Consider the following 27896-nt stretch of genomic DNA (forward strand, 5'->3'; position numbering starts at 1 on the left):
AAACAGAGAGGATAATGATTAGATTCAACCACCTAAAGAAGAACTGCTGAAGAGAGACAACTATTCTCTAACCACAGTGGAGAAACCAGGAACCTATCTAACCATTCCACATTATAATCAAAGCCCTTTTGCCTAAAATTCCAATTAAAGCAACCTTGCTTTGAGAAAATATGTAATGCCCCCTAATTAGTTATACTTTAGATTAACCTAAATTTGCCCAAATCTAAAAGATAGGTAATTAAATTTTATGGGCATAACTTTGTATATTGGTTTCCTGCAACAAAGATTAGAGAACACATGAAATAATACCTGTAAAACTGAAACATATACCAATGAAATTATATTAATGATATCAATTCTGCTATATTAGTTACTGTTTAGAATTACAATTTGTTGGGTATAATCAGTTTATTATATAAAGTCAGATTGAAAGTCAGTTACCAGTCAATTTCCTTAGCCCATTAGGGTAGGCTAGTTGGATAGGGTGTCCAAGAAACCAATCCTCCTAGGCCCAAGGGCAGATACCATATCCCCCTTGGCTCCATATGGCAGGTATTAGGCATCCATCATGGAGTGGCATACCCAGCAAGGTGTTCTATCGCCGTTCGCCCTCATCTCAACCACCTTCTCTCTTAAGCCCAAGAGCAGATGCTTCATCCCTCTTGGCTCCAAGTGGCAGGTGTTAGGCATCCACTATGGAGTGACGTACTTAAAAGAGAGTCCCTCTTTACAATGAACCATTTATTATATTTATTCAATCCATCACATTATGATAATCAATTACATCTGACATAATTATCATTTTATATTACATTTCAACAGTGCTGTGTATTGGATTGTCATCAAAGTTTCCTGTTAGTGTTACTTTGTATCAGCATTAACCACTTATCGTCTCTTCATTATAATCAGTTTGTTATTCCTTATAAGAATTTGCAGTATTACCATAAGTTGCATAACCTGAATCTGATTGTATTATGTATTCCTGAGATTATGTGCAGATATATATATTTATATGTTATGTCTGGCAGTAACGTTATGTTATTTTAATGCTGTTTGAATAAATAGATAAAATTTACCTTCTTAACTTAATATGATATTAACTGTCATTGACTTGATTAAGAACATCTTAATTTATATTCAATGATGCTCAAATCTGAATTTAAATATGTATATCATACAGGCTGATATGTGCTCTAATGCTAACTCAGGAAATTCATGCTTATACGTACCTGACACTGAACTCCTGTCTTTATCCCTGCTGGCAGACTTTACCATTCCTTGCTTGCATATCCCTCCAAATTGGCACGGGGGGAAGGTATTCATCCTAACCCCCCATCGTGGTGGAAAGCCACGATGCTTCCTATTTGGTAGCACCCCTTTTTGAAGGATCACTACCCTCACACCTGACGGGATCCTCCATTTAATCAAGCCATCGTTTTAGAGGAATTGCTATCAGGGACCAGTCAACAAATATAATATATATTTTAATAAAATGGCATCATTCCATATTGTTAATGTATATAATGTATATTATTAATATATATATTGTTACACCATTTTAATACAATGTATATTATTAATATAATAACATTATTCAATAAATAAATGTAAATTAATGTACATTATTAACATAATAACATCATTCAATGTATATTGATAATATGATATATTATTTTACAATAATGTAATATAGTATAATATAATTTTAACATGATTTAACATATTATATGGCAAAATTTATATTAATTATTTCTGCTATAAATGGGGGACATGATATAATATCCAAAAACTAATTGCAATCCAGAAAAGTTTTGAAATGCAGCTTAGATTGGGAATTTCAATTAGCACCATCTCATTTATTAGTCACATGAATGTTAGCATTAAAATTTCTTCCCAAGAGAACCTTTTGATCTTTTAGAGTTTTGTGTTGTTCCAAAAATATCAGCCTAGAGCTTGTGTTTTTGGTTCAAGCTAATGGGACCGCAAATATTAAATAAAAAGCTAGAAATATTTTCTCTACATAACTTTGAAGTAACAACGAATCCTATTTGCACTCCTACTTAAGAAAGAGACCTGAATTGAAATAGGATTCTATAGAATACAATACCCCTAAAGTCTCCTGAGGCATCCACACCAACTGACTCCATGACTTCCAAAACAAGGTCAAGAAAGAAAGCAGATTTGCTTCAGTTTGCCTGGTTTCTTGAAGAAGAACCATGTTTGGTTCACAGGTTCCCAGTTGGTGTCTTACTAGCTATTGATGCGTTTTTTATGACATCATCAGACACATAATAAAATACTAAGTATCTTATCCTCTCTTGAACAAAGACCTCGTGGATGCTGAATTATGTGATCAACCAAGACAATTCCAAGGTTCCAATAGTCAGGTCTTGACTTTATACATGGATAGACTCAAATCACATGGGGGACTTATGTGAACCTGAATGTTTGAATGCTGCTGCAACGTAAAATTTTACTTGATTTGAAAAAAAAGATAAAAAGGATGAGGGTTTAGAATGATAGTCTAATCCTAGAAATGTAAGAAACTGTGAATGACTTAGTGGAATTCTATTAGACTTTGCTTTGACATGCAAAGCAACAACTCCACAAAGCTAGTGCGATGTTCAAATCACCACCAACAACATAGACACCATTAATGTGATGCATAACAATGGGTGAGTAGCAATCGAAGTTAAGCTTATAAAGAGTTCAGTTGACCATGCAAAGTATTTAACAATCAACAAAATACAAGAAGTATGAACATGTGAATTTCACCATTAATCATCCACAACAGCTTCCATCCATCTAATTGATACCATCTAACATGAAGATACAACAAGAAACCATGCAATATGCAATATGCAATATGTAGAAGAAACAACACATTCCACCATAAACTCAATGAAAAGGATGTTTATTTACAAGCTTGGCAACATTTTCTGCCTTCTTCTACTCTACTCCTAACTGCTAATTGCTTGCTACCTGCTATTTTCTGCTAACTATTAACTTGCTATTAACCTTTACAAATGGGGAAGTGGAGCCTTATATAGTGCTCTCAATACAATTGAATGGTCAGGATTAAATCCCATCAATGGCCAAGATTACAAGATAGAAACCCTAATTAGGGTTTGTTACACCCATTACATAGCATTTAGTGCTTGACCAATGATAAAATTACAATGAATAGGACACACGTCCTTCCTTAAATGCCGACCAATAAATGATGAAGTCAGGTACATTGAATTTTGTGCCCCCACATGTGGTAGTTATCCTCTTTGTTGGATGAGTCAGGTGCATTGAATCTGGACATCCTGACTTGGAATGAAGTGATTGGTGTATGAAGACGACTAGGTGCCACCTCAGCTTGTTCCTTTATTAAGTCAACCTTCTCTAATTGATTGCATCATTTTGTTCATCCATCCTCATTACACTCTTCGAGTCTTTCATGTCTTGTCTTCTCGATCTATACTTGTCATTATGAATGCCTTGATGTGCTTGAGCAATCCTTAACCGCCCTTGATGATTCACTTGTAGACTTTGTGATGTCTATGCTTGTTGTAGAAGCCTTTTGCTTGAACTTCTCGTATATGATACCTCTAACCACGATCTCCTTGTGGCTTTGAACTTGATTCTTGGATTTCCAGAGGAAATTCAAGATTTGTCAAATTTCCACATCTTCATGGTGACAGCTTGAACATGTCTCCCCTTTGTATCGCAATGTTGATGATGTGAGGTGTAGGTGTTGTTTTCCTCCTAGCCTTGAATATTGAACATTGGAAAGCAATCTTTATGTAGTGGTTGTGATGCCTTGAAGTTGTAATGCATTGAATTGTTCATCTTGATGTATTTCATCCTTTAAGTCCTTGCATTGACGTGTTCACTTCTATGCTCTATGTATCCCTCTGCTGGCCCTAGTCCTGGAAAACAAACACACTTGGGTCAGGATAAGAAGGTTCAAGAAGATCTATAAAATCAGATTAAGTTGAAGGAAGAAAATTGTGATAGATTGGTGGCTGAAATTGTCTCTCTCAGGAAGTTAGGCAAATCATCAACACTGCTGAACCAAGAAAAGATAAATCAGAAAAGTTCACTATCTTGGATGAGCTACTAGCTTTTAAAAAATAGTCTTCAAATAAATGTGGAGTTGGCCTTGAAGAAGGTCAAAGGTCTAAGTCTTCAAAAGAAGAACGACAGACTCTTAATGGTGTTAGCTCAAAGATTTCTTCTACAAAAAATAGAAGTAATGGTTTCAAGAAGCCCATTGGTACTAGACAAGCACACTTAACAAGGTTTGATGATTCTTTCTTTCATGGTTATTGTTATGCTTGTAATTACTTTGGACAGAAAGCAATAAATTGTAGAATGTCTTTAAGAAATGGTTTTAGATTTGTAAATCAGAACTCCTTTGGCCCTTTGAGGAGTTATAAATTTGTTTGTTACAAACGTAATAACATAGTGCAAGGTTTTGTAAGAATGGCAGGGCATGTTTCTCAAAGAAAGATATTAAGAACAATGCTAAGGAAACCAAAATGGAGGAAGAGAGAGGAAAAGGAGGAAACAAAGTCTTCGATTGTGCAAATAGCTCTTCTTGCACAAAATGAGAGAGATATTTGGTATGTGGATGGTGGCCGCTCCAGACACATGACTGAAGATGAGAGTAAATTCTTGACTCTAGAAATACAATGGTGGCAAGGTAAGGTTTGGTGGAAATTTGTCTGCATGGGTAGTTGGAAAAGGTACTCTTATGTTGAGTGATGGAAAGACTAAAGTTGAGAATGTGCTATTTGTGGAAGGCTTAAAACACAATTTGCTCAGTGTTAGTTAGTTGTGTGACTAGGGACATAGCTTAACTTTCAGTTTTGATTGTTGCAAAATTAGTAAAGATGGTGTTCATATTGTTGATGCAAGTAGGGCAGCGAACAATTTATATATTCTTGATGATGTTAAGAGCATAGTTCAAACTCGGCGTGGACTTGGCAAGGCTGACTTGACTCAGGACTCGACAAAAACTCGGCAGGACTCGGCAAAAAACCAGTTTCTAGTGAGTCTTGCCTAAAGTGAGTTTTTGGAGAGTCTCGAGCCCTTGAGACTCGGCTAGGGTCACTCGGCTCGGGACTCACCAAGACTCGGAGGGTCCTAGAACTATGGTATTAAGAGTGAAACTTGTTGTTTGAGTCTTTCTGATGAAATTTGGTTGTGGCACAAAAGATTTGGACATATAAATTTTGATAATCTTATGCAGATCAACAAGAAGGGAGTTGTTAGAGACTTGCCTAAACTCACTAAACCATCTGACACTGTGTGCAAGGATTGTCAATTGGGCAAACAAACTCGTAGGAGTTTTAAATCAAAGGAGTACCCAAGCATGATGCTTTTAGAGCTGATACACATTGATTTTTGTGGTCCTACAAGAACAACAAGTATGCAAGGTGAGAGATACTTTATGGTTTTAATTGATGACTACTCACGTATGACTTGGGTGGCTTTTTGGAAGGAAAAATCAGAAGCATTAGAGAAGTTCAAAGCTTTTAAAGCTTTGGATGAAAATGAGAAAGGTCCGAAAATTAAGTGCCTATGATCAGAGAATGGAGGTTAGTTTACCTCAAATAATTTTGTGAACGTTTGTGAGAAATTTGGTTTCAAAAGACAATATTCAGCTGCTAGGACACCTCAACAAAATGGGGTGGTTGAAAGGAAGAACAGATCAGTTCAAGAGATGGCAAGAAGTATGATGAATGAATCCAAGGTAAGTGATTGTTTTTGGAAGGAGGCAGTTTATACAACTGTCTACATTCAAAATAGATGTCTGATTAGAGCTAAGCACACCAAATCACCATATGAACTGTGCAATGGTAAGACAACATCTCTTAAGCATTTTAAAATCTTTGGCAGCCCTTGTTATACTAAGAGAGATGATGATAACTAAGGCAAATTCGATCCTAGAGCTGATGAAGGTATTTTTCTAGGATATTCTTCAAAAAGTAAAGCCTATAAATGTTTTAACAAGAGATTGCATAAGATAGTTGAGAGCATTAATGTGAAAATTCATGAGTTTGCTAGCTTTTTTTGAGAAATTGCAAAGTTGTGATGATGATTTATAGAATGGTGAGGGTGAAAGTGTTGATTGGTCAATTTATATTGGTGTGCAAGTTGGGACAACAAGTAACAATGCTGGAAATACCCTAGAAAACAATCAAAATGAAGGAGTTGGGTACACATTTAGAGGGTGGAACAACAGATAATCATTTTAATACAGTAGATGCATCAGTTGGTCTTACACCTTTGCATGATAGAAATAGAACTACAATCAGAACTCCTCTTAAGACTTCATCAAGATTTGTTGAAAATAACCATTCTATAAATCAAATCTTGCAAAAGGACAGACCTAGAGCAACAAGGAGAAAAGTAAATTATTATGAAGATGATGATATTTCTTTGTTGTCCATGATTGAACCTAAAACTTTTGAAGAGCAGCAAAAGACAAATCTTGGGTAGCAGCTATGAAAGAAGAGTTAGATCATATTCAAAAGAGTGAAATTTGGGAACTTGTCCCAAGGCCTAAGGACAAGAATGTGATTGGCACAAAGTCGGTCTTCAGGAATAAATTGAATGAGGTTGGACAAGTGGTGAGAAACAAGGCAAGGTTGGTGTGTAAGGGATATGCCCAGGTTGAAGGTATTGATTTCGATGAAACCTTTGCACTTGTTGCCCATTTAGAGGCAATTAGAATGTTCTTAGCTTTTGCTTCCTTTAAAGATTATGAAGTTTTTCAAATGGATGTTAAATATGCCTTCTTGAATGGAAATTTGAATGAAGAAGTTTGTGTAGAACAGCTTGATGGATTTGTATTATCAACAAATCAAGATTATACATGCAAGCTGAAGAAGGCTCTTTATGGCCTCAAACAAGTGTAATGTTCCTTCCTATGATTGCCCAGAAAATAACAGTCCTATCTAAGTATAAGGAAAAAAATAATTTTAACATTACCAAAATTATGTAAAGTTTAGAAGGGTAGGATATATTATATCTAATACTGTATTGTTTGTGCACTCTTATTGTTTGAATGGCAACAATTGTTCCTTCAACCCTCATATTTGTTAGAGGTAATGGAGAATACTCATAAGAAACCTAGTAGGAACCAAAGAAAATATATTTCATTAGAAATGAACACAAACAAATGCATTGTAGTAAATAATGGAATAGTATAGAATAATAGAAGTATGATTATGTAATACAAGTGTGTGGGTGAGAATTAAGATCAAAATGACCTAGTCTTTCAAACCACCTACCTTGCGTATCATTTTTTTTTCACCTTTGGCATTATCATATGCTTGTAACTAGTTACGTTCTTTGTAACATTTACAGAATGAATTGTCATTAAGATTTGACACCTTCCATGATTTTACTTTGATAACTCACATGTTGGAGTTTTATGGTGTTTAAACATTTTTACTTTATGAAATCTCTATTTTGCGTGATCACATCTATATTTGACGTCTTGTGGACCTTATTTTGGTGTTAATAATTTCTTGAGTGTCTTTTCACTTATTTTGCTTTGTTGTCCTTTTTAATTTTTGATCTTCATGATTGGATAGTTTTTAAAAAGAAATCTTGCATTGTTGCAGGCCACTCCTTTGGAATGGGGTAAAGGCTTAGCGCAAAAGAGGGAAGCAGAAGCTAAACAAGCTGAACTTGAGCTGGAAAAGAACAAGCCATTTGCACGTAGCAGGTAAAACAATATAAGTATTACAAATCTTTGACCTAGGAACCTTTTTAATTTATGTTAAATGGTGTTCTATTAGGGTAATATTTCATAGCATCTAAAATCAAGTTTTTTTGGTCTTTTAAACAAAACATATGGTGAGCACTTTATGTCAATTTTTGTTGTACCTTTGGGTGTTACTGGGATGTGTGTAGGAATTGATAGTATGACTGATATGTTGTGTGCCATACAGTAAAGGTAATACCAATTGAGGGATTGTGGCCATTGTTTGAGTTTGTGTGGCCTACAAATGCTCACCTATTTCATTTTTATATCAGTTTTGGACCTTTGGTGGATGCATATGCCCTTTGCTTTTATGCTATTTTTGAACTATCTTTGTTTTGAATAGGCTAACAATTGGCATATTGTATTTTTCTTGTTTTCCCCTTTTTTAGTTGTTTGTGTTGTTTTCTTGCAATTACATTTCCTAATTTATGTAAGTCCTAATTTGTAAATTTCATATTAGCATTTCAAGATCTAGTGTTTGGAGTTGGCATGGAAGTCACTATTCTTAATCTGATATTTTAACAAGTCCGTTGAAATACAGTTAAACTGGAATAGATATTTGTAGAAAAATTGAAATACAATATCTATTGGATCTTGCTTTTATATGGGAATAAAGGTCTAATACCATGTCATCTGAGAATAATGTTAAGTACAACTAGGATTAGCATTTAGGATATTGTTCATTTGCTACAGGTTAGATTTGAATGTAGTCAGGAGTTTGGTAAGAACAAGAAGGGAAAACGAGTTAAGGATTTGTCTTCTTTATGAAAATTTTGATTGTTGCTGCATGATTATTTTTTATTCACATAAGTGATAGTCTTTGTTTAGCAACAAGACTTTCTTCTAAAATAATCTATTCTATATTTGTTGATTCTTTCATCTCTTCTACATATTTCATCCATATGATTTCTTCTCTATATTTTTGCATGATATTATTTCTTGTTTTCTACTAGTTCATCTTGAAGGCATTATGTTTCTTGAGGTAAGTGGCTTAATATATTAAAGATAACTTTATCGGTGACATGTTTTGTTAGTTTGCAGTTATCAGTTTGTCAAATCTTATTCAGATTATCTGTTTATTCACGATATTAGATCATTTTCTAGATTTTCCTAAAACCATTATTTTAATTGAGTTCTCTTATATGTATGTATAGGATTGTGCTTCTTTGCTAGCTTATGGATATAGTCCGCTCGCAAGTGGATATACCAATGAGAGGCTTCTTCATCAAAAGTGTAAGGAAACAACCTGCAGGCCACATCTTCATGCTGGATATCTCTATTATGCAGGAGATCTTCAAAAATCTTTATATGTTCATCAGTTGAGCGACTTAGGTCACAATTGTGAAACTTGGAACAAAAGTGCTCAAGGCTCTTTGGCATTGCATTATAGGCTGTAAAAACCATAGGAGATGCATTAGTTGGGCGCCACGCCATTGGGACGTTTGTTTGGGAAACTCTTGGTTGAACTTGTTGGATAGTTGGTGGAAAAGACACGGAATGCAAAGACTTTTGAAATAGAGTGCTTGGAACTTGAGAGGCGGGGGTTTGGAATAAATTGAAAATATCTTCCTCTTCTATCCTATCTTCTTTTGCTTGACTTTCTCCTTTCTTTGGTGAAAATCCCCTCTTTTGTCTGGATCTTGTGGGTCGTTCTAACTCCAAAAACTCCTTGGATGAACTCTGGGTTGATCTGAGGTTTCTTTGAAATTTATCTGGGGAGAAAAAACTTAAGTGATCCAACGTAGCGTCTATTCTTGTTGAGGCAGTGCAGGAGCAGGTTCAGGAGCTGGATCAACTTCTTGTTGTTCCCTTTGATTTTGTGTGTCAATGCGGTCAGCAATTTCTTCTTCTTCTTCAAGAATGAAGCACATTCGACGCTAGTCAGGATAATTTCTTTTCACAGACCAAGCCAAGCTATATAACTCGGTGATAATGTTTTCTTGTGCGTCGTTGAAACTCAAGTCTGGCTGTAGTACTGGTTTGGGATCTCTTCCTGGTTCAGGAGGAATGATTGGCAAGCCCATCTCTTACCATGTTCGTGGACTGGAAAGAAAATTGTTGGATTTCTTTAAGAACTTGCTTGTGAATGGCAAAAATCCTTTGTCTCTCTAGATTTTCCTTAATCATAGTCTCTATTTGCTGACCTTTTTCTTCCTCCTTAGCAATAATGTGACTCACTTGTCTGAATTGAGAATAATTTACTTTTGATTTCCAAGCAAGTGTTCGTAACTGATCTGCAATATATGATTGATTCAGTCCTTGTTCAGGTTGTTCAAGAGGCAGATCGAATGGGAATTCATGCGGCAATACCATGCTGCATCATATCTACTATCCAGAATAGGTAACTTCAGCTGTTCAAGACTTGATAATGTTCAAGCCCTCCTTCTAGTGCCATTTTATGTTGCGCGTGGGAGGAGGGTTAAAAAGTTGTGGGCAATTTCTTGCAAATATGAATTGGTATGATCTTAAGTCTAGCTGTTTAGAAAGTTGTTCATTGTGAAAAGCCCTCCTTCTAGCGCCATTTTATGTTAGTGTTTGTTTTATCATATACCAAACATTAGAATAAGATACCCAAAGGTATTCTATCCTCTCCTGAAAAATCACTACTGATTCCAAGGTCTATATGTGTGAACAAGCGACTTTAGTGGGATAGCTACTTGGGTAGTATTTGCTGAAAATCTCAAGGGGGACTTACGTTAACAAGTGTCTTTCATGCTTCTGGACTTAGATAGATTTATCAATTTTAGGCTCTTTCTTTTTTCTTATAGATTTTCCGGGATTTAGACTTTCAAAAAAGGAAAAAGGGATAGGGTTTCAGAAAGCTGATCTAATCCTACGAATTCCGGAGACAGTATTAAATGGGTGTTCTCAGGAAACCACACTTTTCTTCGCCACATTGAGGACAACTACACAAAGCGAGTGCAATCTTCAACGGGTTGTGTGCTTATGATCAAAATGTTGGCATGCACAGAGGATAGGCTCAGACTAACTTTCCAGAGTGAAATGGAAATCATCCATTCACCAAAAGTATGAGCAGAGATACACCGTCACTTAACACTTATCAAATCCTTCATTCAATTCTAACAACATGAAAGCAAATCTAAAATTAACTTTAACTAAAGTGTTGAGGAAATTGAAACCATGCTAATCATTCAAACAACAGAGATTACAAAGCCTTAAGAGAAAGTGCACATGCAATATATTATTTGAAAATGACCTTTACGCAACAATACATCAAAAACCTCACACTCTCCAAATGAGAGGAGGTAGCCTTATATAGTTTTTCAAAAATCAATGAACGACCAAGATCAACAGTGATCAAGGGCCCAAATTGAAAGTTACAAACTCTAATTAGGGTTTCCCAAGACTCTATCAGTTTGAAAGAATGAGATCATGACAAGTGGCACAACTGCTATTGTCATTGAGGTGAGTGTCCAGTTTCCCCTTTTGCAGATTCAATGTATCTGAACACGATGAGCCTAACCTCTTCCATAGTGACACTTGGCAAGTTGCTAATCTGGAAGACGACGATGTCCACATCATCAGTACATGTGGCGAGGATGCCTTCCCACTCAACTGCCTGGACAAGAAAGTTCTCGTCAATGAAGAGAAAACTTGCAATCCTTGAAAGATCGCCCTTATCAATCATCCCCGAGTCTTTGAAAAAGCTTGACTGAATTCTGGCTCTCAGGTTCTCTGTCTGCAGGTGTTTTTCTCGTATACCCTCTTTCTTCCAGATATCTGATGCTACACGAAACACCTTACTCAAAATTTCTCTGACACTTTCCTCTATCTCAAAACACTTAGTTTCGGATTTCTTCAGGACTTCAATTCTGGTGACCAAAGCATAATACCAAGTGTTAAAGTCATATATGTCCCCAGCTTGTATGACACCTGCATCTACCAAGCTTCATTTTGACAGACCTCTGATAACCTTCAATTGCGGAAGTATTTCATCTTGAATTTCTTCAACATCTTCCCAATTTGCAGCTAAGTCCTGAATTCAACTGACCAATGAAGAGGCCGACTCATGTGCTGATACTAAATTTTCTACAAGTATGTTAGCATGTGCTGAAGCGTCTGAAATCGATTCCTTAGCCTTTGTGAATGTGCCCTTCATGTCCTCGTAATCTTTCATTGACTCTTGCTGAAGAGGTTGCGGAGGGGTGACATGTATCTCATGGTTGAGTGGCCTGGTTAGATGGAGAACATATTTCCTCCACTGCCGATTCTCTTCCTCAACCTTCTTTCTTTTCTCCTTCTCTTGGGCTAGCCTTGCCTTGAGGGCGTTGCAAGAGTCGTCAAAGTACTGGACTTCTTGGTCCTGAGTAGGCTTACCCAACTCTATAGTAGTAATCTTATAATCCTCCGGAGCAATATTGTCCCGAGTTTTTCCTTCCTTTGGCACAGCTATCTGAACTGTCCTAAATCCTGCACTATCCCTTTGAATCAAAATGAATTTTTTGGCTGGTTTAGGTGGCTTGACTATAACTGGTTCGTTCACCTTTGCCAGAAATGCTTTTGTATTCTCTTCAGAATGGGTTTCCTTAGGGACCTTAGCCCTTATCCTTTCCCTCAACCAATCAGGAATGGTTGACTGCTCCACAGTATTTTGATCAAATCCATCATTTGCCCCTCCTGGTCCAGTAACTATATCATCAAGGAAAACTATTGGGGGCTCAGGCTCTTCAACTTCTGTGGCTGCATATAAAACTTGTTCGTTGTCCGGATGTTGGACAACTTCTCTCATTATTTCTTCGATCGAAGGAGAAGGCACTCTCACTTCATTATTCACCATATATGTGTCCATCTCTTGCTCGTCAACTGCATTTTGATCAGGCACAACAGATGCGACACTCATAATGGAATGACCTTCGTTAGACTCACGTCTCTCCCCAACAACTTTGTTTCCCCTAGCCTTTCCAGAGCTTCCAACTAATTCCTTCCTTTTTCGGGACCCAACACTCCTTGGGTTCCGAGCATTGCCTGTAGAGATGCAACGGTTGGAGGACAGAGAGTCATCTACTCCCATTATTTCATAAGTCAGGGCCACACCTTTAGACTTAAATTGTTTCGTCTTCTCAGATGTCCACCACTTCTCTCCTTCTGACCAATCAACTAAGGCAGTGGCTCATTCCTCATCTTCTCAAAGCCCGATTGCTGAAGCTCGAGATTGTCTTCTACTTGATCAACAACTTTGAATACTTCTGTTGCTCTTGCCATGCTCAAGGGAATCCTTGATCAAAATCTTCTCCTGATTTTGAAACTATTGGTTGCGTTAGCCCAATAATCTTCTAAATCAGCTCTGTGCTCGAATGCCACCCCTTCTACCCTTTTCATCTTATGGAATGGATCAAAGTTCTTTCTTGCTTTGTACTGGTAGAAAGGGTACCAAGCCAGCTCTTTCTCTGCAGTGGCAGCGACTTGTGATGACGTGCACATCTCTAGTCCATTTCCAATCGTGAGAGAAGAGGTTCTTGCCTTCTTTTGCTTATCTCTTTGAACTGTCATATAGCCTTGTAGTTGCCTCACAACTTCCAGTAGCACAACTCGGTTGGTAGGGTAGGCTGGGAGCTTATAGGGAGGTTCGGAAAACCCCTGAATTCTGATGTAGGTGAACTTCGGGTATTGAATATACCAATATCCGAATCTGCTTATGAAGTCCATAGACTCTTGAGAGAGTCTCTGATGCAATCCACCTTGCAGTGTCCGTGTGATGTGCATAAAAAATGTATCATTTACCCTCTTGAAATGGAACTTTTCTTCCATGTGAAGCTAGGGATAACAGTCATAGACAGGAAACTGATTTTCTTTGTTTCCCACTTCCCCTCTACAAGTGAGGCCTCTGTATCTGTAGGTTCTAGCCAGGGAATAGAACAAGTATGAGCTCATGTAAAAGGTCCTACCCGCCTCCAGATTCTTCAGTTGGTTGTCCAAGTTATCACTTATCATTTGAGCCCAGTCTATCATCTTGACTCCGCTCATTATTTCATTTATGAAATAATACATCCAAGGCTCAAATGGAGCTCCTTGGGGATTACCCATTATCCTGTTCAACAAGACAATCATATCTCCAATATCCTCTTTGAAATACGCCCTCACCAAGCTCTTCCTCTGTAGTTTGGAGGCACCCTTCCTTGGCTTGTCCAGCCAGGAATGATTGACGATGGCGTCGTACTTCTCCAAATGATCCTGATACATGCGATCAACTTCATCCTTGGTTACGTACACAACATTATGATATTCTAGAATTCTGAAAGCTTCCCTTATGGCCTCATCACTGATGTTTGCCAACACTCTTCCATCTGGTGCAACAATATCCCTATTGACAAGGTTGTAGTGCCTAGCGCACTCAGCTACCAACTCTGTGCACTGCATGGTAGGGAGAAAGCCAGCAACATGCACGATACCACTCTTCATCATCTTTTGTGCGGTCACGGTAGGCACAAGGTTATCTAAACCGAACATCTGCTTCTTGAACTCCCTCAGATTGATATGTCCGAGGTTAGTATCGCTGATATTCTTCCATTTTGAGGTCATTCTCGATTTAGGAGGAGCATCCTTGTCTACTTGGAACTTCATTGTGCCTTGAAATCTGCAAATAAACATGAAGCTTAAGTTAGAAATCAGAACTTGGATTAAAGAAAATCAAGGTTGCGAATGGCTAAGTGTTTGGAGCTTTTACTTCACTTTCATACTTCCATGAAAATAGAATTTTCACATGTAAACTCTCCACTCTAAGGACATTTATGATTGCTATCCAAAACCAACTTTTATAACTTTGACAACCCTCACCCCATTTAATCTAAAAATGATCCTTCTTACTGAAAATTTGGACAAATCCATAAAAATCACCTCCAACGAATCTGGAAAACTCAGAAAATATAATAAATCTGCATTTTAAAACCAACTTCACCTTCGAATGAATGAGAATAAGGCTAGAAGATAGAAGGAATTTCAAGAAAACTCAGAAAAATTGACTAATCTGCCTTCTACCAGCTAGTTCAACTCCAAAAATCTGTAGATACTTGACAAGAATGAAGTTGATAAATCAAAATTCCTCAAAAAGTTCGCCCAACCTGCAAAAGATAACATTGCAACACTTCCAATCTACAAAATTTTCTACCAAATGACCTTCAATCTGCAAAATAATTCTCAATGCTTTCCTTAGCTTACTCAGAAAGTTCGAACTTTTGTGTGAGAATGAAGAAGTAAAGAATGTATTTGTAATGAAGTTCAAATCTGCAATTAAAAACATGCAGACCTTTTCCAATTCATGTTTCTAATTCATCCCCAGTCCATTGTATCCGCAAAGAAAGTTTCCATTTTATATTTCAGTTGCAATGTCATCTTCTTTAAGTTCGACTTCTTCACTTTACAACTTTCTAATTTGTTTTTCCACTTCATATTCGAACTAGACTCATAGATTGGCATCTTCCAAAAAGTTTCTTACTTGGAACTCAGTCCAAAATTGCCTCAATCTGCAAGTATCCTCTTTCATGGTTCGAATCTCTCACAAACTCAAGTTTCTATTTTGATTTTCCAGCTCATATTCGAACTTGATCTTCAAATATCTCTTTCTAAAAACTTTCTAATTTGGGATTCAGTTCAAATTCCATGAAGATTTGGATGACATCACTAGAGAATATTCCTTATTCTCAATTCTTTAGCAAGTATTGGTTTAATCTTTGACTTAGGCGGACTTTTGAAGCTCCTTCTTGTTGCTTGGAGGGCGAACTTTTGCTTCACCAAGGATGGCAGACTTTTCTTCTTCCTCCAAGACTAGGGCGGACTTTTGAGCTTCCAACTTGATGCTTGGGCGGAGTTTTGGATGACTACCTCCAAGGGCGGACTTTCATGACTACCCCTAGGGCGGACTTTTGGGTGATCACCAAGGCGAACTTCCTAGTGACCTTGGGTGGACTTTGAAGACTCTTCATCAGGAGGGCGGATTTTGAAGACACCTCCTCATTATGCTTGGGCAGAGTTTTAGGCTTCTCCAAGTAGGGCGGACTTTTAGTATCTCTCCATAGGGCGGAGTTTTGAAGGCTTGGACACTTCATGGAGGGCGGACTTTGAAGACTTCACAAGGAGGGCAGATTTTTCTTCTACCTCCATCATTATGCTTGGGCGGAGTTTTAGGCTTCCTCTTTCACGTTTGAGTAGGGCGGACTTTTGAGACATTATCAAGCATGGCGGACTTTCATGACTCTTCTTCAAGCATGGCGGACTTTTGAATGACTAACAAGGCGTACTTTGAAGGCATCTCCAAGGGCGGAGTTTTGGAAGACCACCTCTTGCATAGGGCGGAGTTTTGTGCTTCTCCAAGGCGGACTTTAGAGACATTATCAAGCATGGCAGACTTTTAGTCCACCTCCAAGGGCAAAATTTCTTTGCCTTAGACTACCGTTTTTCATCCATAAGGCGAACTTTTGAAGGCTTGGCAACTTCATGGAGGGCGGACTTTTGAGCCTTCACCAAGGATGGCGGACTTTGAAGACATTTCCACATAGGGCGGAGTTTCTCATGCTCTTTCCACAGGGCGGACTTTAAGACTACCTCCATCATCATGCTCTCTTCACAAGGCGGACTTTTCATCACTTGCCATAACACTCACCATCAATCATTAGCCAAACTTGGAAAATATTTGGAAAACTTCAAAATTTCACAATCTCTTTAATTTTAACCAGATTAACTTGAAATTTGAAATCCATACTCAGGCAAACAATCTGAAGCATCCTGACCCCTAAAATGTAGGAACTTAGCTTTTTAGGTCAAAACTTGGAAATTCTTGATCGCGATCGAAGCATGTCAGTGGTATTAGTGCTATCGCTAGGTCCCCACTTCGAAAAAGCAAAAAGCAGGCATCCCTAAAAAATAGGGAAAACTTTCTAAAAATAGCCATAACGGGGATTGGGCCAAAAATGCCTATAAATGATATTCAAATTTATGTTCAAAATCTGAAGTTGTAAGAATTTAGATATTCTTTTACTTTCTTATTGAATTACTTCAGTGCTTAAGAAATATATTTAATCTTTTACTGTTTGTATTGACTGTTCCTTCTTATATTGTAGATAGTCGTAGACAACATTTATTGATTTCGATGATCTCTGTAGCATTCCTCACGGCATATATATATATGTGATGCCCAACGATCAAGGCATGCCTTGACCGGACATGTCTCTTGACATGCCCGATCAAGACATGTCTTGATCGGTTCACAAGCACCGTTTCATTAAGATGTTTACCAATAACTATCGGTTCAAATCAAATGCTATTTAATTGTTATATTAACCAATAACAAATTGGTATGTTTCGAATGCTATTTTATTATTATAACAACCGATAACAAATCAATATGATGCAAGTGCAATACGATTATAATGTAGATCGGTATTAAAGCAAGAGCAAGTTTAATACGATAACTATCATAGTTATCATATGATAACATCAATTCTTGTTATCATATGATAACTATGATAGATAACATAAATCCGATCTACTTAATTATAATCACAACACAACATAAGAAATATGGTCATAGCATGATCAATGACATATTGATAATGATGTCCAAGTGTCGAAATGTGCAATCCGATGCTTGGAATATGAAATGCATATAAAGATGATTATAACAAGTTTATTCACTCAATCATGAAGTCTACCATTAGCTTGTAGTCACATCGATAAGGTAGATGATTGAATGAGAGATAAATGAAGTCTCTCATTCAATCATTTATCTTACCGAAGCTACTTAGTTTCAACAATGCCAAACACGAAACTTTCTAAAAAATAGGAAAAAGCAAAAAAGCAAACTTTCTAAAAATAGAAAGTTGTTCAAATTCGTTCAAATCAATTGCGTTCTTCGTCCTTTGGCCTTTCTAGGCACTTTGACGGTATCCGGACTGTGTTATCACTTGGCTTGCAAAAACTGACTTTCAATCTTTTAGACTCAAACCATTCAAAACTAATAGGACCGAGCAGAACTGAAGCGGAAGGCCACGCGCACTAACGAAAACCCTAGAAAGCAGGAAAGGAGAGGGTCCCCATTTGCAATGGGGTGATGTGTGAAAAAGGTAACAATAGTATGGAGGTTAGAATTCGCTGAATGCCAAGAGGGGAGAAGGTTTCCCACAAGTCACTCAGAAATAAGTTAACACAACATAAATGAGAGAAGAGCCACAAAACATACACCTATGATGAAGGTAAGAAAACATACACAACATACATAAGTTGAAAGAAGGCAAGAATGGTGATTTCAATTAATTATAAGGCCAATGGCCAACTTATAGTTGCAAAATACAAAATAATACAAGAGAAGTGAGAGAGCATAGAATAGCTCAAGCCAATAGGGAGAGAACCCTTTACAATGAGGCTTAACAACGTTTATATAGAAAAATGGTTACAAGAGTGATTGTGACCCCTGTATGTCAGTCTGGGAGTGCAGGGAAGTGCATGCACTTGACTTTTGTCCATGCAAGCAACCTAGCCATACCCACAAAAGGCAACCCTGAGAAGGGTGGATTGACTGACCTTCCAAAGTCAGAGTATGCAAACATGACATAAGTCTCTACAACAAGCATGGCCCCGTACTTCTCTTGATCGAAATCCTACCAAGAACATTAAATGCACCCCTGTGGCTCCACAAAAGAAGGTGCACAAGTCACAAAAGTCGTCGGAGCATTTAAAGCTTTGAGTGTTGATCATGCCATCTGGAAGTGTTGCAAGCCAGAAGGAGTTTGGAAAACTTCGGGGACCTAGGTCACCGAAGTTGGGAAGACTAGGGAACCTGGGAACTTCGGGGTTCCAGAGTTTCGAGGTTGAGGAAGAGAATACTTAGGAACTCTGGAGACTTGGGTCAGCAAAGTTGGGAAGACTTAGCAACTTGGGAACTTTGGGGTTCCGGAGTTCCGGGGTTGAGGAAGGGAAGACTAAGAAAAGGAACTTAGGAACCTCAGGGTTTTCGACTTCCAGAAAGGAAGAAGGGAAAGAAGGCCAAGAACTTTGGAACCTCGGGGTTCCGGAGTTCCGGGGTTAGAAGAAAGAAGGCAAGGAAAGGAAGGAACTTCCGACAAGACAACACCTCACACTTCATAATTCCATTGCTTTTCTCCTTGATCAACTGAGGCAGTGCTGGTCCATAGAACATATCTCTGATCGGTTCTCACTGATGGACCAAGGGTGTCATAAAATGAACATTTTTGGTGACCTCTACGGGATGCTTGCTTGCTAAGCATGAAGTCCAGAAGCCTTGAGCATCCATTGGGCACTGAGTCACTTAAATGATCCAAAACATGTGTGTGCCATCACTTGGAGGGAAACTGGAAACTAGAGCGCACACCCTCTTAAGGAGAATGTGGCAGGTGCACAAGCACTTATGAAAGCAAAACAACTTCTAGTCTAATATTTACATAGTTATCAACACCCTCTTTAGAACCAGGGTTTGAGATGAATTCCATTCACTAGGATTGGAAGAACTTCGCCATCAAGCCTGGAGAGATGAAATGCATTGGCCTCCTTGCAACTAGTGATGACATATGGACCACTCTAGATAGCATCAAATTTGGAGTGTTGCCCAACTTTGGCTCTGTCTGCATCCCACTTCAGAATTAGATCTCCCTCTTTGAAGACTCTATTAGTAGCTTTTTTGTCAAAAACTCTCTTGACCTATTTTTGATGAGTCTCAAGCGTATGCATAGCCTGACCTCTAACCTCCTCCAGCTCCATTAGCTCAGCTAGCCTTATTGTCATGGCATCATTCTCTGTCAATTCCAGCTGATGTGCTAATTCAAGAGAGGGTAACTCTAGGGAAGTTGGGAGTCTTGCTTCCTTCCCATATACTAGCATGAAAGGGGAGTTACTGATCGCCCTCTTGGGTGTGATCCTGCCAGCCCATAAGGCTGTCCTCAACTTAGTATGCCATGCCCTCTGATTGTCTTTAATTATCTTTTTAATTATCCTTATGAGGTTCTTGTTGGAAGATTTAGCTAAGCCATTACCCTGAGGGTAATAATTGGATGACGTCTTCAAGTATACACCATGCTTAACTGCCCAAGAACTGATTTGGGTTCCAACAAATGCCCTGGCATTATTCGATATGATGGTGGAGGGAACACCGAATCTTGTCATAATTCCATCAAGGAATTCCAATACTGAGGCCTCAGTGGCATCCCTTAATGCAATTGCCTCTGTCCACCTAGTGAAGTAATCTATTGCGGCCAAGATCCACTTGTGGCCAGCACTAGAAGGTGGAATTATCATGCCAATGAAGTCTAAACCCCATTGGGCGAACGGTTGATCTGCTTGGATGGGGTGAAGAGGTAGGGCAGCTAGCCTTTGCTTCCCAGAGAAGAGAGCACATTTCTTGCAGTTCTTCACCCATCTATGTGAGTCACTGAATAAGGATGGCCAGTAATAACCAACCCTCATTATTTTGATAGCCGTAGTCCTTGCAGAGAAGTGGCCCCTAAAGAGCCATCATGAAATTCCTCTAACAATCTGCTGACTTGGTGTTGCTCGATACATCTTAGTAAGACTCCATTAGAGTCTTTTTGAAAAAGAGTGCCATTCACTAAGACATAGGGAATGGACTGCAACCTGAAATGCCTTCTTTTGGTCCTATCCAGACCTTGGGGGTATCTACCTTACATTAAGAAGGTGGTCATGTCACTTACCCAACTGAATTGAGTGTTGTTGCTAGTTGGTTGATCCTCTTGTAACACAAGGCCGATCTCTGAAGTAGTCTTAGAAGATGAGACAAGCTGTTCACATAGGCCCTTGCCTCTTACAAGCTTGGTGATCTTGATGTTGATGTCATACTCCATTGCCTTGGTTATCCACCCAACCCTCTTCTCACTGATGTCCTTGTTTAGAAGGAAATCTTTGACACTTGCATGCAGAACTAAGAGCTAGATCCTGTTGTTGGACAACATGTGTCTAAACTTTTTTAAAGCCCTTACAACAGTGAGGACTTGCTTTTCTACATAACTATACTTAAGCTCATAGTCCTTTAGCCCCTCACTAAAGAAAGCAATAGGTTGCTCCAAATTATCATTGTTCAGCTGTGTTAGGACAGCTGAGATGCTGGATTCTCCTCCGAAGGTATAGAGGATAAAATCCCTTTCATAATTAGGATTGACAAGGGTAGGGGCCTGAGCAATTGCTTGTTTGATCTCTTCGAAACCGACCCTCCCCTTCTTGGTCCAACTGAAAGCCAAGTTTTTCTTCAACATGGAAGTGAGGGGTTTTACCATGGTGGCAGGTTGGGAATGAACCTCCTCACAAAGTTGATCCTACCAAGGAAACTTTGCAATCCTTTCTTGTGTCTGGTTAGTGGAAGAGAAAGAATAGCCTCCACTCGCTTTGGATCAATGGCCAAACCCTCCTTGGATACGATGTGTCGTAGCAATCTTCCTTGATCAGTAGCAAATACACATTTGCTAGGGTTCGAGGACACACCATACTTCCTGCATTTCATGAACACCTGCTCAAGATGACCAAGACGGTCAGCTGCATGCTTCGGATAAACAGTTATGTTATCAAGGTATACAAGCACAAACTTTGCTAATACACCCTTGAAAGCCATGTCCATTGCTCTTTGGAACGCAACACCTGCATTGGTTAGCCCAAAGGGCATTTTACAATAAGCATAGGTACCTGTTGACGTGTATTTTGTACACAACCAAACACAGAATAAAATACCCAAATAGTACCTTATCCTCTCTTGAGTAAAGTCTTTGAATGTTGAAGATATCGCGAAAAGGATCAATCAGGGTGACTTCAAGGTTCTTCAAGGTTCTTCGTTGCAGGATCTCTACGTGTGGATAAGCACCAGTGGTCGTTGTGAATGCTGTTTCTTCAAGGGGCCTTACGTATTTTCGATCTGCAGGAACAGGATTTTCCTAAATGCTAACAGGTTCTCAAAAAAGTAGCAAAAGATAGGGTTTTCAAGAGATGAATTCTAATCTAATCCTAAGAATAACTCAATGTAGGCTAGACTTTGTAAGATTCTACCAATTTCAGTATTGCCAAGGAATTACAACTCTATTGGAATTAATGCGATCTTCTAAGGTGATTAGTGATTTTCAAACCATCAAGAATTATAGATACTACCATAAAGATACATAGCAGTAGTTCAATAATGATTGAAGGTTCAAGCAATCTCAATATTTCCAGTTGACCACACAAGGTGTCCTTACAATCAGTAAGAAGCTAGTGGTTTGGAACGTGAATCTCACCAAAGATCAAGCACAACACTTAGTCCTTCAAATTTAAATACTACTTCGATTGAGAATGATTCAAGAAGATAAACAACCATGAAGATAGCCACAAGAATTGCAATAAAACACCATAACTTCAATATTTTATTGATCTCAAAGCCAAATGGACAACAATTGTTCAAAATTCTTTCTTCACTACTCAATCTTGTTACAAAATAACTTTCTTCTCTCCAAAGCTCTAACTATTATCTATCTCTCTAATATCTAATGACAAAATGAAAATGAGTGAGGGTATATATAGCATCCTCAATTACAATGAACGGCCCAGATCAAAAGAAGATCAATGGCTGAGATTTTGACACCTAAACCCTAATTAGGGTTTGTTACAAAAAGTTCCCCTTTTAGATGAACATTATTAAATGCATAGCCAAATATTTAATTGGCACAAAAGTCGAGGAAACATAGACCAATGATAATTAAGATGCCACATCATCCTATAACAACCTTTTTTCTAGAACCTTGTTCCCTTTCCAATGCTCTTTCTTAGCATATGCAACGAATCTGGACACAATTCCTTGAATCTCAGCAATAGGAATCTCAGGAAGATTCTTCATTCGTTCTTCCAAGTGAATGACCTGGTCAAAGGCAGTGAGAAGAGCCGCTTCCCATCCAGGTTCGAGTTCTTTGATCTTCTCAATCAGGAGCATGGTAGTGAACATCAGATCTCGTTGCTCATTTGTGATGACATTTTCCTCTTTGCAAAAGATGACCTTGATTCTTTCTTCCAACTCTTGGATGTCCACATCTGTCTCAATTTCGATCCGCCTGCCAAGAATGGTACACAACACTTCAAACACCTTATCTTGAATTGGATGGATGATGCCTTCAACTTGACTGCATTTGGTGTTGATGTCATCGAAAAGAACCTCTTTCATCTGGAGTAGAGTTGACCACTGAAGTAGGTTATGAGTTCCTCCATCCATTATCTTTTCTTGTGCTAGGATTTTCCTTGGTGTTTGCCTGATTACTTGCAGGACAGGAATGATAACATTTTTAGTGTGAGCGAAAGCGGCTACAGTTATCATTAGATTGTGGATAATCTCAAGGACCTGGATAGCTCGATGAATTGTCTTCATCATCCTTGTTGCAAACTCGACGGCTACCGTGTGGGATTTATCAATCCAGGAACTCATAAGTTGAACCAAGCTTTTGACCCTCTCTGCTTCGCCAACTGATTCAATAGGCAGCGCTTGCACAGGAGATACTGCTGGATCCTGACGTCTTAAGGGCTGATTGAGATGACTAAAGTAGCCTCTCCAAGCTCCAACCTCTCTCTCAAGCCGCCTATTCTTTTCCACTTCTTCCTTAAGCTTGTCCTTAAGTGCCTCAAATGAATCGGTTGCCTCATCCATTGCTTGTTCAGTAGTGAGTGGACCAAGCTCAAATGTTTCTACGTCATACTCATTTGCAAAAATTTCACCTTCATACTTATCCACCACTGGTGTAGCTATCTGCAATTTCCTGGATCTTGTCTCATCCCTTATCACTTTGGACATCTTCGTGGCCTTCCTCTTCTCCGTTACTTCTTGAGAATTTCCTATAAGGCTCTCTAAGTCAATTACATCTTCTTCTTCCTCAATCACAATCACCCTTGTTAGTCTCTCTTTCAACCAATCTAGAATGGCAAATCTTGTCTCTCTAACTTGTATTTCCTGAGGCAGTGGTTCATCTTCTCGGAGAGGACATGTCGCTTCATCATCATTTCTCTGATCTTCCTGTAGCTCATCAATTTGGAGAGATTGACTTGATGAATGTTGAGGTGTCCGTCCCTTCTCTGGCTTATCATTCTGTACCATGGATTCCATAGATTCTTCCACCTCAGGTACCGTCTTCTCTTGACCTTCAGCTTGACTTGCCTTCTTTCCATGTCGAGAAGATGTGCCTGATGGGCGATCTCGATTGGCCTCTTGCTGCTTCTTGGAAGATTCTCTTTTCTCAGGTCTTTCTTTCCTCTTTGCGCCTCTAGGATGAGAAGTGTCTTCACTCACGCTTGCTTCTCCTTCTTCTGGCCTTGCCTCCAAAGTAAAAGTCATTGGTACGTTCTGCTCTCTCAACTTCTGATGTTGTACGTCCACCCATTTGCGAGTACATGATAAAACTGGAGCCATCAAAGCTCTCAAGTCCAAAATCTCAGGCTCGTTCCAATCTATCTTCACTTTCTTATCTTCTTTGTCATAGGATGACTGGAGGTATTTGCCATTGTCCTGAGCCTGATCGGCTACTCTGTAAACTTTGTATTTCCTGATGAAATCTAAAGGTAATCTGGAATGCATCTTTCTTTTCACTTCTAAATCACTTGAGAGATTCATCCAAAAGTCTTCTACCTGAAACTCATGTCCGTACTTCCTAGCAACTGTTTCCTCCATATAACCATAAGGATCAAAATTCTCCCGCGGGGCAAAGAAGGTGAATGAATACAAGGCTAATTCCTTCTCTGCATCCTCCGAAGCTTGAGTATTAGGACATACCTCAATTGAATTCCCCAATATGATAGGCACGGGAACTCCATTTCCATGCTTGTGTCTGGATACCTTTGCACAAGCTACCAACTGCCTGGTTACCTCAAGTAGCACTATCCTGTCTGTCGGATATCTCGGCAACATGTAGGGAGGTGAAGGACACCCCTGAACTCTGATATATGTAAACTTTGGAAACTGGATGAACCATGCACCATACTTCTTCACAAGCTCTTGTGCATCCAGAGATAGTCGATTGTGAATCCCGCCTTGCAATATCCTAGTGATGTTCATCGTGAAGGTATCATTGACTAACTTGTAGTCACTCCTAGGCGGATGATGCAAATGAACATAAGAGTCACAAACTCTCACTTCTCCGGGTCCTCTTCCGATCACTCCTCTGTGAGGTAGTCCTGCATACTCGAAACTCCTGTTCAAGGCATATATGACATATGAGCTCATATGGAATGATTTGGTAGGCCTTAGTCTTCTCAACTGCACACCCAGACTATGGCTAATAATTCTGGCCCAATGAATCGTTCCTTTTCCTTGGACAATCACCTGAATGAAGAAGAACATCCACTTCTCGAAGTAGAAGGCTTGAGGAGCCCCCGTAACTCGATTGAGCAAAGTTATCAAATCTCTGTACTCCTCCTGGAAATCAATCCTATGCGGTGTGTTGGGAATCTTGTTCAGGCGAGGACGACTTTTGAGCAACCAATTCTTATTGATGAGATTCAGGCACGTGTCGGGATCATCTTCATACATTGATCTGGCTCCTTCTAGGCTTTTGTAAATCATATCTTTATGCTCTAGAAGATGAAGAGCTTCGCTTATAGCCTCTTCTGAAAGGTAAGCTAAAGTGTTTCCTTCCTTGGATATGATCGATCTTGATTGTGAGTCATAATGGCGGGCACACTCGATCATCAGCTCATGACACTGGACTGCTGGAGGGAAACCTGCCGCCTTGATGATGCCACTTTCAATTATCCTCCTCGCAACAGGTGATGGCTTGCCAATGTAGGGGACTTCTCGAAACTTCGTCACATTGAAGTTTCCCAAGTTGGTATCTCCAATATTGCTCCATTTGGACACGATCCTGGTCTCCAATTCGTCGTTCTTCTGATCTTCTTTGATGAGAGCTGGACGACTAGTGGATGCTCCTGCCTTTGGAGTCACCATCTTGATATCTACACAACATTTCACAATTAGTAATATATCTTGAAGTGTAGAAATATAGACTTAAAAGGAAGATTTAAGATTTTAATTAGGAAACTTCATGATAAATCTTGAGTTATCATTTCCTAATTAACCATGCAATATTTAGATTTTTCAAAACAAATGTTCAAAATTTAAATCTTCAACAGTGGTGTTAAGATGATTTCCCCATACCTCCTCTTGAGTATTAAACTCTAAGAAATGATGCAAAAATAGATGAATTTTGCTAGGCAAAGTGTAGATCAAAGTTCTCCCTTGGATGAAATGCGCCTCCTTTAGCCTTCAAAAGAATAAACTCCACTTCCTTCTAGCCTTCAACACTTGAAAGAAATTCGCTCCAAGCAAACCAGATTTCGCACCTCCAATTAGCTCTCCAAATTCGCACTTAAGGCAATGATTGAATGATTTGAAATGTGAAAAAGCACCTCCAATATATAGAGCCTCACCCCTTTGCTCCCTCTAGGCCGACTTGGCAAAATGGAGGTTTAAAAAAAAGATAAAATTCCAAAAAAGGGGGGCCGACTTGGCAAAATAAATCAAAATAGTGCCTTGAGTGTTTTATATTTAATTTTAATTTAATAAAAATTAATTTTAAATGCCTCCAAAATTAAAAGTTCGATTTTCTAAGGCCTAAAATCAATTTATTAAATGCCAAAATGCTTTTAATTTAATGTGAATTTAATTTTAATTTTCCAAATGCTTCAAAATTAGCAATTCTGGCGATCAAATGCAATTTGGAGAATATTAATTTTTAAAACAAGGCTTAATGAGATTTCATGAGGATTTCGCCCTGGACCCTCTCTAAGGGTCAGGAGCGATTTTTTATTTTCTAGCTAGAATCCACCTTGGCTTGATTGTTAAACTCACAATGTCACTTCCAAAATCCATTCCCTTACACTACCAAGTTAATTCATCAACAATTTTGGAGGAAATAATGTCCTTAAAGGGAATTTCGCTCTGGACCCTCTCTGAGGGTCAGGAGCGATTTTTCATTTTTTTGCTCAAATTTAGCCTTTTTCAACGTCCAAAATCTCTTCAAGATATTTCAACTAGGATTTCCCATAGACTTCCAGACTTTGCTCCGTCCAATTTGAGAGAAAAAGTGCAAGTTTGATGTTTTTCACCCTGGACCCTCAGCAAGGGTCAGGAGCGATTTTTGTAATTTAGGCTTGATTCTTCATCATTTTTCATTAAAACTTTATTCATTATTTGGCAATGTCCTTCCTTAATCCACTCCAACCAAATTCGCTTTGTTGTTGCAAGGTAAAATGAGGATTTTCAACAATATCGCTTTGGGCCCTCTCTGAGGGTTAGGAGCGATTTTTTGGTTTTAGACACATTTCTCCATCCTTTGGACTCCAAATTGCTTCTAAGGCATAAAACATCATCTCTTCTTCCTATCCACATTGGATTTTGCCTCAATTGCTCAAGCAAAGGAGAGAATCTAGGAAAATCGCTATGGGCCCTCTCCGAGGGTCAGGAGTGATTTTTGTAATTGCCTTCAAAATACTGACTTTCAACAATCTCTTTTCACTTCGAGGCAATTTAAACATTATTTCAAACCCATGCCTAGCCTTAGCTTTCCTCAAACTTGGATGAAAAGTTCCCATATTAGGTTTTTCGCTCTGGGCCCTCTTTGAGGGTCAGGAGCGATTTTTTGATTTTGAGCTGATTCCCTCTTTTGTTGATCATCCAAATTATATTCAATGGGCAAAACATGCTTTCCTTCATCCCTTCCAATCATAAAAGTCACTTTGATCTTGCAAGAATAATGCATTTTGAAAATCTCGCTCTGGACCCTCTTTGAGGGTCAGGAGCGATTTTTGCTACTTGGACCAAAATGCTTCACTTTTCATCTCAAAATTGCTTTGCTAAGGAAGATGTCATCTTGTTTCATGCTATGAATAAACTCTCATGTCCAAGAAAGGTCAAAAAAATGTGCACATGAAGAAAATTGCTCTGGACCCTCATTGAGGGTCAGGAGCGATTTTACCTTTCCTGGGCAAAACTCCTTCAATTCATCATCTTCAATCAAGTCTGGATACTTTAACATGCTCACTTCATTCTCCCCCATGCCTTTGACATCTCAAATTGACCAAATAAAGGTAGAAATGACCTCTATAAGTTTTTTCGCTATGGGCCCTCTCTGAGGGTCAGGAGCGATTTTTTTTGTTT

The 27896-nt window shown here is 38.7% G+C and overlaps 1 protein-coding gene across 2 annotated transcripts in view; it reads left to right on the forward strand.

Moving 5' to 3' along the window:
- The window catches only part of LOC131077931 (uncharacterized), a 129304-nt gene that overhangs the window by 38874 nt on the left and 62534 nt on the right, over positions 1-27896 (forward strand). For both annotated transcript variants that reach the window (XM_058015537.2, XM_058015531.2), the window contains exon 6: positions 7626-7729. In XM_058015537.2, coding sequence (XP_057871520.1) covers positions 7626-7729 — 104 coding nt within the window. The remainder of the gene's footprint in view (positions 1-7625; positions 7730-27896) is intronic.

The sequence above is a fragment of the Cryptomeria japonica genome, chromosome 6 (genome assembly GCF_030272615.1).
Source record: "Cryptomeria japonica chromosome 6, Sugi_1.0, whole genome shotgun sequence".
Taxonomy (NCBI): Eukaryota; Viridiplantae; Streptophyta; class Pinopsida; order Cupressales; family Cupressaceae; genus Cryptomeria; species Cryptomeria japonica.